This window comes from Vanessa cardui, chromosome 6 (genome assembly GCF_905220365.1).
Source record: "Vanessa cardui chromosome 6, ilVanCard2.1, whole genome shotgun sequence".
Taxonomy (NCBI): Eukaryota; Metazoa; Arthropoda; class Insecta; order Lepidoptera; family Nymphalidae; genus Vanessa; species Vanessa cardui.
This window is the reverse complement of record NC_061128.1, coordinates 7448485-7463105: the sequence shown is the minus strand read 5'-3', so window position 1 is coordinate 7463105 and position 14621 is coordinate 7448485. Positions and strand designations below refer to the sequence as shown.

General features: G+C 28.8%; 4 protein-coding genes across 4 annotated transcripts; 3 read left to right on the top strand and 1 right to left on the bottom strand.

The window, feature by feature from the left end:
• The first annotated feature begins 318 nt into the window (after positions 1-318).
• Positions 319-1378, top strand: LOC124530651 (transmembrane protein 242). Its single transcript, XM_047104892.1, has 4 exons — positions 319-567; positions 750-851; positions 941-1077; positions 1173-1378. Exons 1-4 carry the CDS (start codon positions 534-536, stop codon positions 1329-1331), a joined length of 432 nt encoding a protein of 143 aa, XP_046960848.1. The 5' UTR covers positions 319-533; the 3' UTR covers positions 1332-1378.
• LOC124530650 (programmed cell death protein 2) lies at positions 1349-3002 on the bottom strand. The gene is made up of 6 exons (XM_047104891.1): positions 2706-3002; positions 2458-2637; positions 2192-2350; positions 2013-2108; positions 1610-1909; positions 1349-1518 (listed from the first exon to the last, which is right to left on the bottom strand). The coding sequence occupies exons 1-6, from the start codon at positions 2883-2885 to the stop codon at positions 1366-1368; spliced, it is 1068 nt and encodes a 355-aa protein (XP_046960847.1). The 5' UTR covers positions 2886-3002; the 3' UTR covers positions 1349-1365.
• A 1424-nt stretch (positions 3003-4426) lies between these two features.
• LOC124530649 (tRNA-dihydrouridine(20a/20b) synthase [NAD(P)+]-like) lies at positions 4427-5902 on the top strand. Its single transcript, XM_047104890.1, has 2 exons — positions 4427-4741; positions 4832-5902. Exons 1-2 carry the CDS (start codon positions 4620-4622, stop codon positions 5883-5885), a joined length of 1176 nt encoding a protein of 391 aa, XP_046960846.1. The 5' UTR covers positions 4427-4619; the 3' UTR covers positions 5886-5902.
• Positions 5903-7273: 1371 nt separating this feature from the next.
• Positions 7274-14490, top strand: LOC124530464 (zinc finger protein 286A-like). The gene is made up of 8 exons (XM_047104637.1): positions 7274-7533; positions 9082-9192; positions 9273-9914; positions 10059-10352; positions 11047-11261; positions 11353-11438; positions 11874-12041; positions 13971-14490. Exons 2-8 carry the CDS (start codon positions 9082-9084, stop codon positions 14165-14167), a joined length of 1713 nt encoding a protein of 570 aa, XP_046960593.1. The 5' UTR covers positions 7274-7533; the 3' UTR covers positions 14168-14490.
• The last annotated feature ends 131 nt before the right edge of the window (positions 14491-14621 follow it).

Below are 14621 nucleotides of genomic sequence, written 5' to 3'. Positions count from 1 at the left end.
TACGTAATATAAAAAACAACCGCTCAATACTGCGGGCAAAATAACTACAAAATTGTCAAAATCAAGCACATCATGAGTAATTATAATAAAACTATAACAACTATACATAAAATATAAAAAATCATCTCTCTCAAAAAATCATCATCTATCAATAGAATTCTGTTATTAATAGTATTTTTCACGGGACCTAATGAAACTATCGATATACTAAATAGTTATCGATACACAAACAGTCGATAATTTTGCAACACTGAAGAAAATGAAAGTATGTATATATTATGCAATATTATACTCTGTAATTTATTGAAGACAGTGACACCGTGACAGTGACACTGCTCTCTGTCTCTGCTCACATGTTATTCAACTGCTGTCACTTCTGAAAACTATATACCTAATTGTTTTTATGTAATTATAAATCGAACTAACAATTTTAATATGCAATATATTACAATGCAGTTATTGAATTAATTATTAATAGTTATATAGTCGTGTTATCAAGATTTGATATTTTGTGGGCAAAAAATTGCTACAAAATGACTGATGAAGACCGCTTAAAACGAATTAAAGTTATGTTAATAATAATTTTTATAAAGTATATTGTTTACTGTCTCTAATTTAACCCTGAGATACGCGTTTTTATTTTATTAAATAAGTTTAATTTATAAATATAATATACTAATAGCAATATATATTATAATGAAGAAATTTGTATTAAAGATAGTTATGTGTTTTTTTTGTACTTATTGCAGCTGGTACATTTTTAGCTTCTGTTGCTGGTATATCAGCATTTGTTGGATTTAGTGCTACTTTAGCTGCAGCTAAGAAAACAGATCCTAAATATTTTAACAAAGGTATTTGAGACATATTTTTATAAAAAAATAGATATTGAAGATTTTTGCTCATATTGAAGCTCCTTCTGACATTTTTATTTGTATTTCAGGATTACACGGGAGCATTGAATTGGCAGATGCAGGTGCAATGCTTGCTCTAAGAGCACTCGGATGGGGTTCACTGTATGCTATTGGTGGTACAACTTGTTTTTGTTATGGTATATGGAAATTGTCAGGTGCTAAAGATGTAAGTAATGTAATGTTATAATTGTTTCTAAACTTCTTGTTAATGTAACATACATTAAACAAAGTTGTTTACATAATTAATTTTCTATTTTACAGCTCAAAGATTTTAGAATAAAAATGGGTAATATTCTACCTGTATTGCCAAAAAATAATCCACCACAGTCACGGACAGAATTTAGTGGATTGAATGATTTATTGTTATATTTATCAGAGGATTATGGAAAAAAGAAAAGTCAAGATGAAACAAGTAACTAATGTAATAATAAACATTATAGATTTATCAAATTATTTATTTAGTCAAATCTTGTTTAATTAAAAACTCTTCCTTATATACTGGTCCAGCATCACAACTTGCTTTACATGTGTAGATAGCTAGCACACCCCAATCTATACTGTTAAATTCTATACCAACATTTAGAAAGTTTAATAATTGAGGCATTATCTGAAATGTATACATATATAATAAGTATATTAAACAAATTCACAGAAGCCATTTCTTCAATTTATAAAGTACACATAACAAACAAACTTACTTGAAATTCAAATTGTCTTTCACCATTACAGTACTGGCAATTAGGAATATTGGTTAGGCTGTTTTCTGTATTTCCTGTTATCCATAGAGGTATGCCACCTCTATCATACCTTAATACTTGGTCTGGATGTCGAGCTATCCTTTTAGAAAATTTGTTAAAAACTTTATCTTCAGGTAATGTTCCAGCATATTGTTCAAGTTCACTCTCACTAATATTACTCATAGTGCCAGCCTTTTTTTCCTCCATCATTTTTTTTAATTTTTCCATTTCTTCATTGGGATCAATATTACCAGCTTCTTCCTTTTTAAAATACAGAATTGATCAAAAACTACATTGCCATAAATTATTTCTAATAATATTTACTTTTGTATATAGCTCTTATATTCTTAAATATTAAGCTTACCTCATCCTCTTCGTCTACAATTAATTCCCATTCCTTGAACAATATTGATTTACCAGCTTCTGTTACAACAAAGCAATTAGAGCTATATTCATTTACCTGAAATAATAAAATTATTGAAATAGAATTGTCTATCTGTGCTGGTATTGTAAATTTTAATTTTCATAATAATAATAATTTACTTTTTGTGAATCATTGCAAATTTGTTTGTGTCCCTTTTGCCAGTCCATAATTTGGTGTTTACGGCTGCAATAAAATATTTTTTTACATTTAGAGCAATGAGATGGTGCTTTTAAACCACAGAGATTGCATAATTTTGCCCATTTATCCATTGGATAGTTCTGAAAATAAATTAATGTTACCTTAATCTAAATAATGATTAAGTTGTTTTGAGGTAATAATTAAAATAATAGAGTGAACAGCTTTACTTGACTTTTTTTCATTTTACCTCATTTTCATTTTCTTCATATGGTTCAAATGAGTAAAAATCATTTTTACGTGGGAGCTGACATCGCAATACTAAAAAGTTATCAGATAAATTTGTTTGGCAACATGAACCATTTCTACAAATGAATAGAAATATGGTTCGGTGAAAACAATTGTTACTATCTTCATAGGGTGCATATACCTAAAAATATATTAATATTATCAATTATAATATTTAAAATTCATTGTAAAAGAATAAAAACAACATACTTGACATAAAAAAGTGAGTGGGTCATTGCATTTTTTACAGGATAATTCTGAAGGATTTGGAATGTTTTTTAGATCTAACCAAGCAGGTTTTCCACCAACTTTACTGGGGAAAAATCTTGGATGTAGAAGCCAATTCGATTTTTCTTCGACAAAACCAATATCAATACATTTAGTACTCATCTTGAAAAGACAATACTTATATTTATCTTTTATAAAACATGTATAGTGTGTTGATATAGTGGAATTAGTGTGGTTTTAGAGGTTTGATCGAGTCACAGTCAATGTGTTTGATGTCAATGTCAAATTAGGTCTCGACCAGGGCTGCCAATGCCTATTCACCTAATTCCCCAAAAATCTAAGCGAAATTCCCCAAATTCGGGAAAAAATATGACTCAATTCAACAAATTCCCCACACAGAAATAAAGGCAAAAAAACCTTGTTATTTAATGTTTTCTTTCATTTGTTATTGAGACTCTTGCCTTTTATGATACAATGTATACAAATGACAATACTACCCTGTGTTTACCTTTTTTTGTTTTTCGTCACTACTACTCATTCTGGAAACTATCGTGTTTATGTGTAGTCCCCACGTACTAGTGCACCTACTTACTATATTGAAAAAGTATTTGCTATATATATTAATTAGCTATACATGCTAATTAATAATCGACTACAATTTCAATTTTCGTATTAACAAAATAACGGCTAAAGAATCGTTTTGGTATAACTATAAAATTCCCCTCTTTTTTCCCGCATAGTAAAGATCTCCACACCAATCTAAAAATATCAACTTATCGATAATTTTCGTTTCAGATGTCGATAGTGTAGACTATGTTGTATTTAGACGATATTTATAAGAGGGGACGCCACACTGGGTTGAAAAATTTGGACCTTGGAGTTATAATGTTAAAATTTTTATTAATGTATAAAACTTTAAATTTCTTTACCACTATTGATGACAGAAGGTCATGTTCAATTTTTGCAAAAGGATTGAAATCGTGACTTAACTTCCCTATTTAACAAACAAGATGCTAACATTCTTGCCACCATTGTAGTTTTGTAAATTAATAAGTAATATATTTAAATAATATAGGATATATCATAAATAAAAAAGGTGCTACATAATATGTATTCCACCAACCCGTATTGGATCAGCATGGTGAATATGTTCCAAGCCTTCTGCTTCAAGGGAGAGTAGGCCTTAACCCAGCAGGGGGAAATTTACAGGCTGTTGTTGTATAGGATGTCGAATGAAAAAATAGGTCACTTAGCTTAGTGGTGGTTATGGTTACAACCACCCAAAGAAATATTAACCATTCCATAAATAATATATTAAATTTAAATGTCATAACTTTTTAATATAGTAACATAAATCTAATTTTACTTTTTTATTCAAATGAAGTAAAAACAAAAATCTTTTCAGTTTCAGTAATTAATTCATACTCATTACCAAGAGCTGGGTTGTGCTGGCATAGCTCAGCTTGAGACGACATACTGATATTATGAGTATGATATACCAAAATTTCTATCGTTCAAAGGAAATTAATATACTCTGCTTTATTTATAATATAAATCGTGAAGATTTTTTATTTTCATTTTCTGGCTTTATAACATAATAGTGGAAATACCAGTTGATTTTAACATTGTTATTAACAGGGCTTAAACAACAGTACTCCGCTGTCAGTTGACATATGTCATAAAAAGTCAATCTGAATTCTGAATGTAACATACCGCTCACGTGTATTATTGTATATTATTTGGTGTTTGAACTTTATTTAAGAAAAAAATAAAAAAGTTTCGGAATCAAGTTTAATAGCTTACAAAATCTTAAAAAAGTTGTATTTTTTAGTATATTAAAAGATTATAATTTTTTCAAAGTTTTTCATAAAACAATATATTGTAAATAAATTAGAAATGAAAATGAAAATAGATGTAAATGATTTGTTTCATGATGCTAAATCTAATGATACTTATGTTAAAGTATGCGCACCTATGGTTAGATACAGTAAAGTGCAATTTAGAACTTTAGTGAAAAAGTAAGATAAAAATGGGTGTATTTATAGATAAATATATTTTTTAAAGAGCTTGCTGTATTTTACCTCATTAATATTCAATTTTTTTTCCAGCTATGGTGTTGATTTATGTTTTACTCCTATGATATTAGCTGATTCGTTCTGTCAGAATGAAAAAGCAAGAGCTAATGAATTTATAACAACTGTTAATGATTCTCCATTGGTGGTCCAGTTTGCAGCCAATAATGTTGATGATTTTTTAGATGCAACCAAATTAATTTACTCCTATGCAGATGGAGTTGATTTAAACTGTGGATGCCCACAGCGATGGGCTATGAAAGACGGATATGGATGTGCATTACTATCTCAACCCGAACTTATTCATAGTTTACTCAGAACAGTTAGAAATAACTTTCCGTCCAATTTTAGTGTATCTGTTAAAATAAGAATTTTACAAGAGTTAAAGAAAACAATAACAATGTGTCAACAGCTTGAAAAATGTGGTATAGATTTTATGACCGTGCATGGACGTACACCAGTACAGAAAAGTGGTGATATGATCAATGTAGATAGCCTAAGACAAGTATGCGAGACAGTAAGAATACCAGTAATTGCAAATGGTGGCATTAAGACATTGGATGATGCAGATCAGCTACATAAAACTGTTAAATGTAGCGGAGTTATGGCTGCTAGTGCAATATTAAGCAATCCTGCGTTATTCAGTGGAAGTAATAAGACCCCTCTTAGTTGTATAAGACTCTGGATGGACATGAAGGATAAGAGTGAAGATAGAATAACATTCCAGTGCTATCATCATCACTTAGTTTTCATGCTTGAGAAAATATTGACAAAAAAACAAAAGCAAGAGTTCAATAATCTTGGCACGTTTGAAAATGTTGACATATTTTTGAAAAGATATGTATTAAATTCTTATGATTACAACATTTCACATAATATTAACTGTGATATTGATGACTATATAACATGTCATTTTGATGATAAAATTACAACCAAACATTCCAGTAAATGTAGAGGTTGTGGTAAAAGTGTTTGTTATTGTATTTGTGATAAGTATGATCAAAATGCAAGTAATGGAAATTATTTTTCATCTTTTGTTATAAATAATGATGGTATTGAATATATGGACAGTAATATATTTGATGAATAAATATAATTGTTACAATATCAAGTTGTTGATTATTATGTTTTCCTATTTATGAATTTTCTTTTGCTTAGTTAGTTCAACAAAAACTTGATTACAGAATTTTACAAACAGATGCCTTTAATTATGCTTCGAAAAAATGTAGGACAGGGACTTTTGCAAATATCTATGGGTGATGGTAGTTACTTTGCAAAGTTGAGGTTCCTGTGGTATTGAACCAAGTTTATTTTTAATCACAAAAAAGTTAGACTATCATAATAATTTTATAACCTTGCAGAAAAATATTTTGATGGAGCATAGTATTCTCAAGAGTTGCCGAACTGTAAATCGAAATCAGTAGATATTAAATCGATACAAATGACAAATACCGAAGTTTTAAGCGAGTAACTGAAATGTAGTGACGTATCACGACATTTTATATTCGATTCTAATTTGGTAAGCTGTTGACTTCGTAAACGACCAATGTCTTCTGGTAATAATATTTTTACAGGTTTTTATAAAAGCATTCGTTACAAAGCGAAGATTTGTTTTTTTTTTGGATTCTCCTAATTTGGCGCCTTTCAAAATTTGCCGCCTTTGCTTGTAGCCCCGAGTATCACTAAATTGTACATCCAGCGCTGATTGGTTATTTTAAATGTTACATTCTGTCAATTAAACTACTATGAAAAAAGATTTATTATGTAGATTCTGAGATTTGAAAGCTTACTAAAATTACCAAGAAAGTTAAGATATTATCTCATTTTATGATACAAATTATGTTACTACTTAATCTAATGTTTAATGCTTCACGCTATGTTATGTCTCGTTTAAAGTAATAACAGTGATCATTTCTGAGAAGTAGTCTAGTAATATCTGTGGTGTTACTGTAACAATGAAAACTAGTCTTCATAATGTCTAAGTAAAGTCTATATTTAGTTAGGATTTTAATAAAATTATAATATCCATCCTTCTTTACAACAACACAAGCAATGGCCAAATTACAATAAAATTACACGTTTTGGTAGCCAAGCGTATAGAAGCGCATAACAGATAAATTTATTATATTAGATAGGTATAAATAAATAATAAATCTGTTATTAGTTACATTTCAGTATATATTAAAACTTAATTGTTACATACCAATATTCATAGGATGTCTTCTTGTACTTAAATGTAAAATCATATTATAATGAAATTTACCAAATTATTTTAAAGTTTTTGGCACGATTAGTAAGTACCTACATCACAATATAGGACCCAATTACAATATCTTGGCTTTAAATTGAATTGTTTAAATAAATGAAAAACTGAATTTGTATATCTTGTTTATCAGTGTCATATAAATACTCATATCATTTTACTTTCTAAAAACTTAAAGGCTATCAGTAGTTACAATCTGCAGATAAGCGGTTTATTAAAAAAAATACGAAAATGTATAATTTGGCGTATAATAAAGGTGTAATTAAAAGCTTGTATTTTGAAGCTATAATGTAAATGACTCTTAGACCGTTAGTGGTTGGTAGGAGTACAGTGCTACATTGTAGGTTTCGAAGTCATGTACGCATTAAATGGTACCTCCTTGGACAAACGTGACTTGCTTAGAGTGAAGCGATTTTTTCATTAAATTTCATTAAGTTTGTGTAGAAGTTGGAAAAAACTTAGTACCTAATACATAGTAAGTATTTCTCTTCTGTTCTGAATTATTATATAATATTATTTTAAATTTTTTTTTAATATGTTTTATAAATGTGTAGATTCAAAGTGCAACTGAATTTTAAATTTTAAATGTCTGCAAGCTCTAGTTTTATACAAAGTTTCGTTGCTAGTGAGAATACAGTTTATTATAATTATAATCTTTAAAATAGATAGAGAATAAAAAATTAGCGAAATAGTCAATTAGATTTATTTAAATATTAATACAAATAAAGTAAACTCGACATTAATATATTTTCAGCTTTGCAATACTTCTTTGGTTACAATAAAACTAATATATCTTACATGGTATAAATTCAATACTATAGGTCCCAATAACCAAGAGGCAAGGCAGGCCGGCGAGACCAGGATTTATCCCAGAATAAGGCCTGGTCTTCCCATGTAGTATATTTGAATCTTATTTGCATTTGGAGCTTCGTAATTAATAGTAAAGTGTAGATTTATAAATTATTTATATATACACGTTAATATATTAGAATATCACTGTAGTATTTTTTAAATTCCATTATTTTTTACTTCCTTTTTAAAAAAATGTATTGAATAGACAAGAATTAAAAAAGTCATCGTAACGGTAAGTTGTATAATTTTAGTATTATGTATTTTGGGGGCAACAGCTTTATCAAATATTGGTCGCATGCTTTAACTTAGTTTTTCCTTTATTTGATCAGACTTATTTGCTGACTTTCACGAGTGGCGCTACTTAAAAACTTTGAACTAATATTTTCAACGTTATTCGTTAATTTTTACTTACCAATGTGAAACGTCTCGTACTTATATTTTCTCAGTAGAAAGAAATTAATGTTAATTATTTAAGAAACATGTTATTATTTGGTAGTAAGATAGTTTAAATACTATTATTAGGATTAACTAATAATAGTATCCGAATTGGCATATCTAATTTACAAACAAATAACTGCATAGGTATTTGTAACTGAATGATAAAATTATTATTTACAAAGTTAATGCTAACGAGGTTATATATTTTTCATCTCAATAATTGTTTTATGTATGGTTTTATAAATTGAAGAATGGAAAAAATTACCATGAAAACATAGGTATAATAAATAAATACATTTTATATATTATCAAAATATGCTACTACTGAAATAGCGAAGATTTTTTTTAATTATTTGCCAAGTAAAAAGAGTATCGGAAAAGAAGAGCATTTATTGCTCTTCTTTTCCGATACTCTTTTTACTTGGCTATTATCCCCTTACGAAACGAGTTATATCAATTTAGTGTTTCCTAACTTAAAAATGTATAAAATAAATATCTCAGTGCAGGGCTTCTCTGGATTTGGGGATTCTGGCATGGTACTCCAATGTGAATAGGTGGATTTATATGTATTAGAATATCATTTAGTATACGCAAATTTTCTTCATCGATGGGCATTAGATGAATTACAAATACAAATAAAGCATATGAAAATGTAGTTGGGCTTGCATTTATGAAACAGGTTCTGACTGCTCGGAAGTGATTAGATTACCATAATTTATTAATTTGTTGGCAGATGTGTGAATGGCTTTCTTCCGGCGGTTGGTACGACGTGCATTTGATCTGTGGAGGTCAGATATTTAGATCACATCGACTGGTCCTGGCTAGTGCAAGCGAATTTCTTAAGGTAAATGGCGGTCGTGAAACTATATTAGGTCAAGATTAGTTGGTCCCAGCTCCAAAGTTTAATTTCCTTGTATTTTATAGGATTTACTATTATCCTGCCCATTGGAAGACTCCCCAACTTTAATAGTATTACCCGAATTTGATATCGACACACTATCATTAGTACTTTATTATTTATATAATGGAGAAGTAATGGTCCAAAGAAACCAAGTGAAAATGTTTCTTGAAATGATTAATACGATGCAAATTTTTGTCGATTCTCAGTACTTGTCAAAAATAAACGGCCTTGATCAAAATAGCCATTTCGACGATGATAATTTTCAAAGCCAAAGTAAGGAATTAGGACATAGTTCGCTTTCGTTAATATGTAAAAAAGATGAGCACATGCATTTCGATATTATAAATAAAGTTAAACATCTATCAGACGATGAAGACTTTGATAAAGGCAAACGTGGGAATTGTTCAAGTCTTTTAAAATCTAGGAAAAACAATGTGAGCGACATAAAAATTAAATTTGGGAACCGACAGATGCAGTCTCGTGATGCATTTGTCAAGACATATCTAAGCGGTAACAATAAAGGACTTGCGTCAGGCGTGCTACCAATTTTTAATGAACATTATCAGGAAGCAAAATCTCTGCTCTCGACGAATGTCAATGTAGAGATACAGAGATCCAAGACGCTCTCAAAAAAATCTCAGATAACTTTTATGCCTGAATATAATGTGAATACTTCATTTGAAGATCAAGCTAAAAAAATTGATGAAACTTGCTACATTTCAAACATTGTTGATAACTTTAGATCCCGAGTTTTGGATCAACCTGAATTATTTATGAATAATATGGAAGTAATAAAACAAGTATGTAATGATTTTAGAGACCAAAATATTTTTCATAAGAAACAAAATAAAGTAATAACTACTTTAGGACATAACTTATCCCAAGTAAATTCAAAATTGTTAACAAATGTGCAGAATAACAATAATTTATCATTTTCTAAAAAAACAATAAATGAACAAGATTTAAAAAGTAAAGCGAAAAATACGGTAAATAGAGTAACAATTCTTAATCAAGTTTTGCAGTCCGTGAGTCCGTGGAAGCCAATATTGCCATACAATTTTAGACCTTTGCGTGGACGGAATCAGGAGATGGATCAGTCAGAGGTAAGAACGATGTTCGGGGACTATAATAATTAAAAAAAAAAACATAATTATGTCTCAAAATAAATTTTATTTTTGATTAGTAGCTTGAGATCAAACAATAAATTTTATTTCAGCTGGATAAAATACGTCAATTGGTTGATTGCAATGATAACGCTTTTGTTTCTTTTGTTTTTGGTATCTTTGAAGCAAAATTTATTTTTAAATATGAATAAAAGTAATCTTCATACAAATACTATATATTTTTTTAATTATATACATATTTAGAACCTATAGATTTTGGTGCTATTAGAAAAATTAATCATTCCATCGCTAATACTTCACCACTCTTGGAAACTAAGTCGTTATTACTTTCGTGTATGTACATTGTACATATACGACTGACCCTTTAAACCGGTATACAGTATATAATATAATAGTAATGCGCCGGGAGAATATCTAGAGACTATATAAATAATAGACTATTAACCTGCCCTATCCAGGCAAGCTTGTACAAAGACTTATCAACAAGAACTTACAAAAACAAAATAATTACATGGTGCTCAAAGATATCATATTATTTTCTGATTTTGACTAAGGATGTACTTGAGAAGATTTAGATTAAGAAACCAAGAGTTTGTTCAGCGTAGAGTGGATATTTATTTAACCACCAGCAATGTTTATTTTTTACAATTAAGAAACTACTTTTGACTTCTAGGTTTTCTCGAACAACGATGCAATTGGTACACAGATGAGACAGCATTCTTCTCACTACACATGTGTGGAATGTGACAAGTCATTTTCACAATTACGAAACTTTAAGTACCACATGTCAGTTCATCGCGGCACGAAGGAGTTCGCGACAACATGTCCCGTCTGTGGAAAATACTTCAATGATAGAGGATATCTTAGTAGTCATATGAAAATTCATAGGTAGTAAAGTTTCTTCTTAAGTTTGAGATGATATTTGAGTCTCGTTTAATTTATTGAACTTGTTACTTATAACGATTTGGAATTCTTTTAGGAATCAAAAAGAATATAAATGCACTGCATGTCCGAAATCGTTTAATCAAAGAGTTGCTTATAACATGCACCTACGAATACATACTGGTAAGTGGTTAGAATAACCGTGTTTGATCACTGATTTTAATTTGTGAATACTTTAAAGGAAAACATAGCAACAACCATTTCCTATTACTTTACTTCAAAACAATTTAATGCGCACTAAAAAGTAAAAATATAATTATTCCGCATTATTCTATAGCATAATAATCATCTTACTTTTTCTTTATGTAATAAAGAGCAGTAAGCATTTATAAACATACTGTAATGTTGTAATTATGAAAATGTATGTATCTACATATGTGTACGGTCGATATTACATTAAATATCTATTAAAATGTTACAAAACACCTTTTTTAGAATTAAAATAATTGTTATAGTTTTTTTTTTTTAATAATTTCCTGTTAGTATTCAATAATCTAAAAAGAAATATGAATATTTAATAATAACAATCGAACATGTATGATTTTATATATGTTCTAGGTGTTAAGCCACACGTATGCAATGAATGTGGAAAGGCATTTTCTCGGAAAATGTTATTGAAGCAACATCAGCGTACGCACAGTGGGGAGCGACCTTACGCTTGCTCGTATTGTGAGAAGAGATTCGCAGATAGGTCCAATATGATCCTACATTTGAGACTGCATACAGGTTAAGTATAAATAATTAATTATTTAATGATATTTATCAAATACAAAAAAAAAATCAAATTATTCGATTGATGTATTTAAATATTATTTTATAGTTAGTGACTGAATAGTCACTTTGAGATTAAGTTGATTTTTTAGAATAAGTTATGTCCTTTAAAAGCCTTATAAAACCTTATAAAACCAACATTGATAAAATTTACCAAAACAAATCACGCTTATATGCCCAGTAATTTAAACTGCATTACTTCTGAAATTGAAAATTTTATACAACATGTCTTATGAATGGAAGTTTTTCTGAATCCAAACATAAATAAGGAAAAAAATCAGTTCATTAAAATAATTACACAGCATATCATAACATTAGTTTGAGGTGCAGGTGTGACTTATGAGGGTTAAAATGCAACCAATATCTGAAAAGACAGTTAGTAAGAGAGTAAAATTTTACTTTTATTGCAGACTCGGTTTATTTTTCATCGAATTCGATGGGAACATAAAATTGTTGAAATAAGACAAAGACAATCAGGCATACAAAGCATATACAGATTGTGTTAGATGTATCCAGAGAACTTTTATTTGATTTTATCATTGTCGATTATTGTAATTTTTCGCAAAACAATTAATCCGCCAATTATATTTCGTTACACCTAACGCGCAAATGGAAATGAATTATTGATTAGAAGACAATAAAATAATTTAGTAGGTAATTGTAAACGATTTTCACTCAAATAGCGTGAACATCATTATTTGTATTTAACTAAAACGTATTTAATTAACACTCGATTAATTAAATATTTTTTGCAATTAATAATAAATTTATAAAGTCTCAAAATATAAACCTTGTTAGTAAAAAATGTCATTGGTTTTTTTTTATCTTAAAGTATAAATATCGAAATTTTTATTTTCTTTTTTTATAATATACTATGCTTATGATTATATCGGTATTCGAAAAAATATCAACAGTAATAAGCTGAGGAAAAGTACTGTAAGGGAAGTAAGCTTTACATTGATATTTTATCGTTATTCGTCATTACAGCTACTATTGTTATTGTAATCCTATCAAGGAGAAAGCTACGTGTATTATCATCACTCACATCTCATATCCTATCCTAATACATATTTTATAATTTCTTGCGAATAATGTAGGTTTCAGTGCGATCTCATCTATATTGAATATTAAAAAATCCTACGAAAATCCTGATAGCCGACAAAATTGGGGTGTATGTAAAAAAGAAAAACTGTTTAGGGGATGCTCAAGACTGCGATGCTTATATAATGCGTTAAGTTAGCTTGTCTAGACGGAAGAGCACAAAATGTGTACGTCTGCAAATGGCGCTTCACATAAAACTACGAAGACTGTATTAATACAGCTTACACCTAAGATAAACGAAAACCAAGTCAACATAGTAAAATTAAAAATAACGTTTATTTAAGGTCATTTATCTGAATAGTTTTTTTTTTAATAGAAAAAATATGATGATAACTGCAATAATTGTGGATTTATTTAAAGTAAAATAAATCATTATTTATAATCTACATTCCACGATGATAACATTTCGATGTGTATGGAAAAAATAAACGAAGACAGCACTTAACTGTTAACATTTTTATAAAATCGTTATTAACGCTAACCTAACCTAACCGTCTGTGTTTATCTACGCAAAGCTTAAACTACTGATTCTAGAGAGCTGAAATTTTGGTATTAGAGTGTAAGCACTGTTATATTATAATAAATCTAACACGATTTTAGATTTATAGTAAAATTGCGATGATTGATAATATAAATTTCATTACGAATCAAACTAAAAATGTATTAAAGCTCTGATATTTTTTTATCATTAAAATATTATAAATAATAATTATATTTGCGATTTTAGGAAAAGTTAAATAATATACACGAGTATCTTTTAAATTTTTGTTGTTTTATTTTCAGGAATTAAGCCTTTCATTTGTAATCTTTGCCCGAAGGCGTTCACAAAGAAACACCACCTTAAGTCTCATTTGAACTTTCACACTGGAGACAAGCCCTACTCCTGTCCACGCTGCAAGCTCACTTTCACGCAGTCTTCGAATATGAGGACTCATTATAAAAAGTGTACTGCACAAACAGCAACCGAAGATTTAATATAATAAGAATAACCATAACAATTTTAAGGCTACGTATATATTTTTTAAAATTATATTATTTTATGAAAACAATGTATTTATGATGGGCAGCTATAGCTAGTAACATAGCTCTATAATAAATTAAAAATTGTTTTTTAAATAATACACGTGATTGAGTTTTCCATTTTTTATAAAATGTACGTGAATATAAAAGCTTTCTAATAAATACACTTTCATTTTCATTCAATGAAAAATGTACAAGTTGTTGATGTTTTTACTCTAATAACCCAAAACAATATGACTCAAAAAACACACAAGATTTGTTAAGATTGTATTTATTATCATATATGTATATACGAAGTTATTATAATAACATTTTCATATATTTGCAGTGCTTTTATATATTTTGTGTAAAACACTATTAAAACAGCCGAAGATCATTGTGTTACATAAAAATAAAATGCTTTGATTTTTCTTT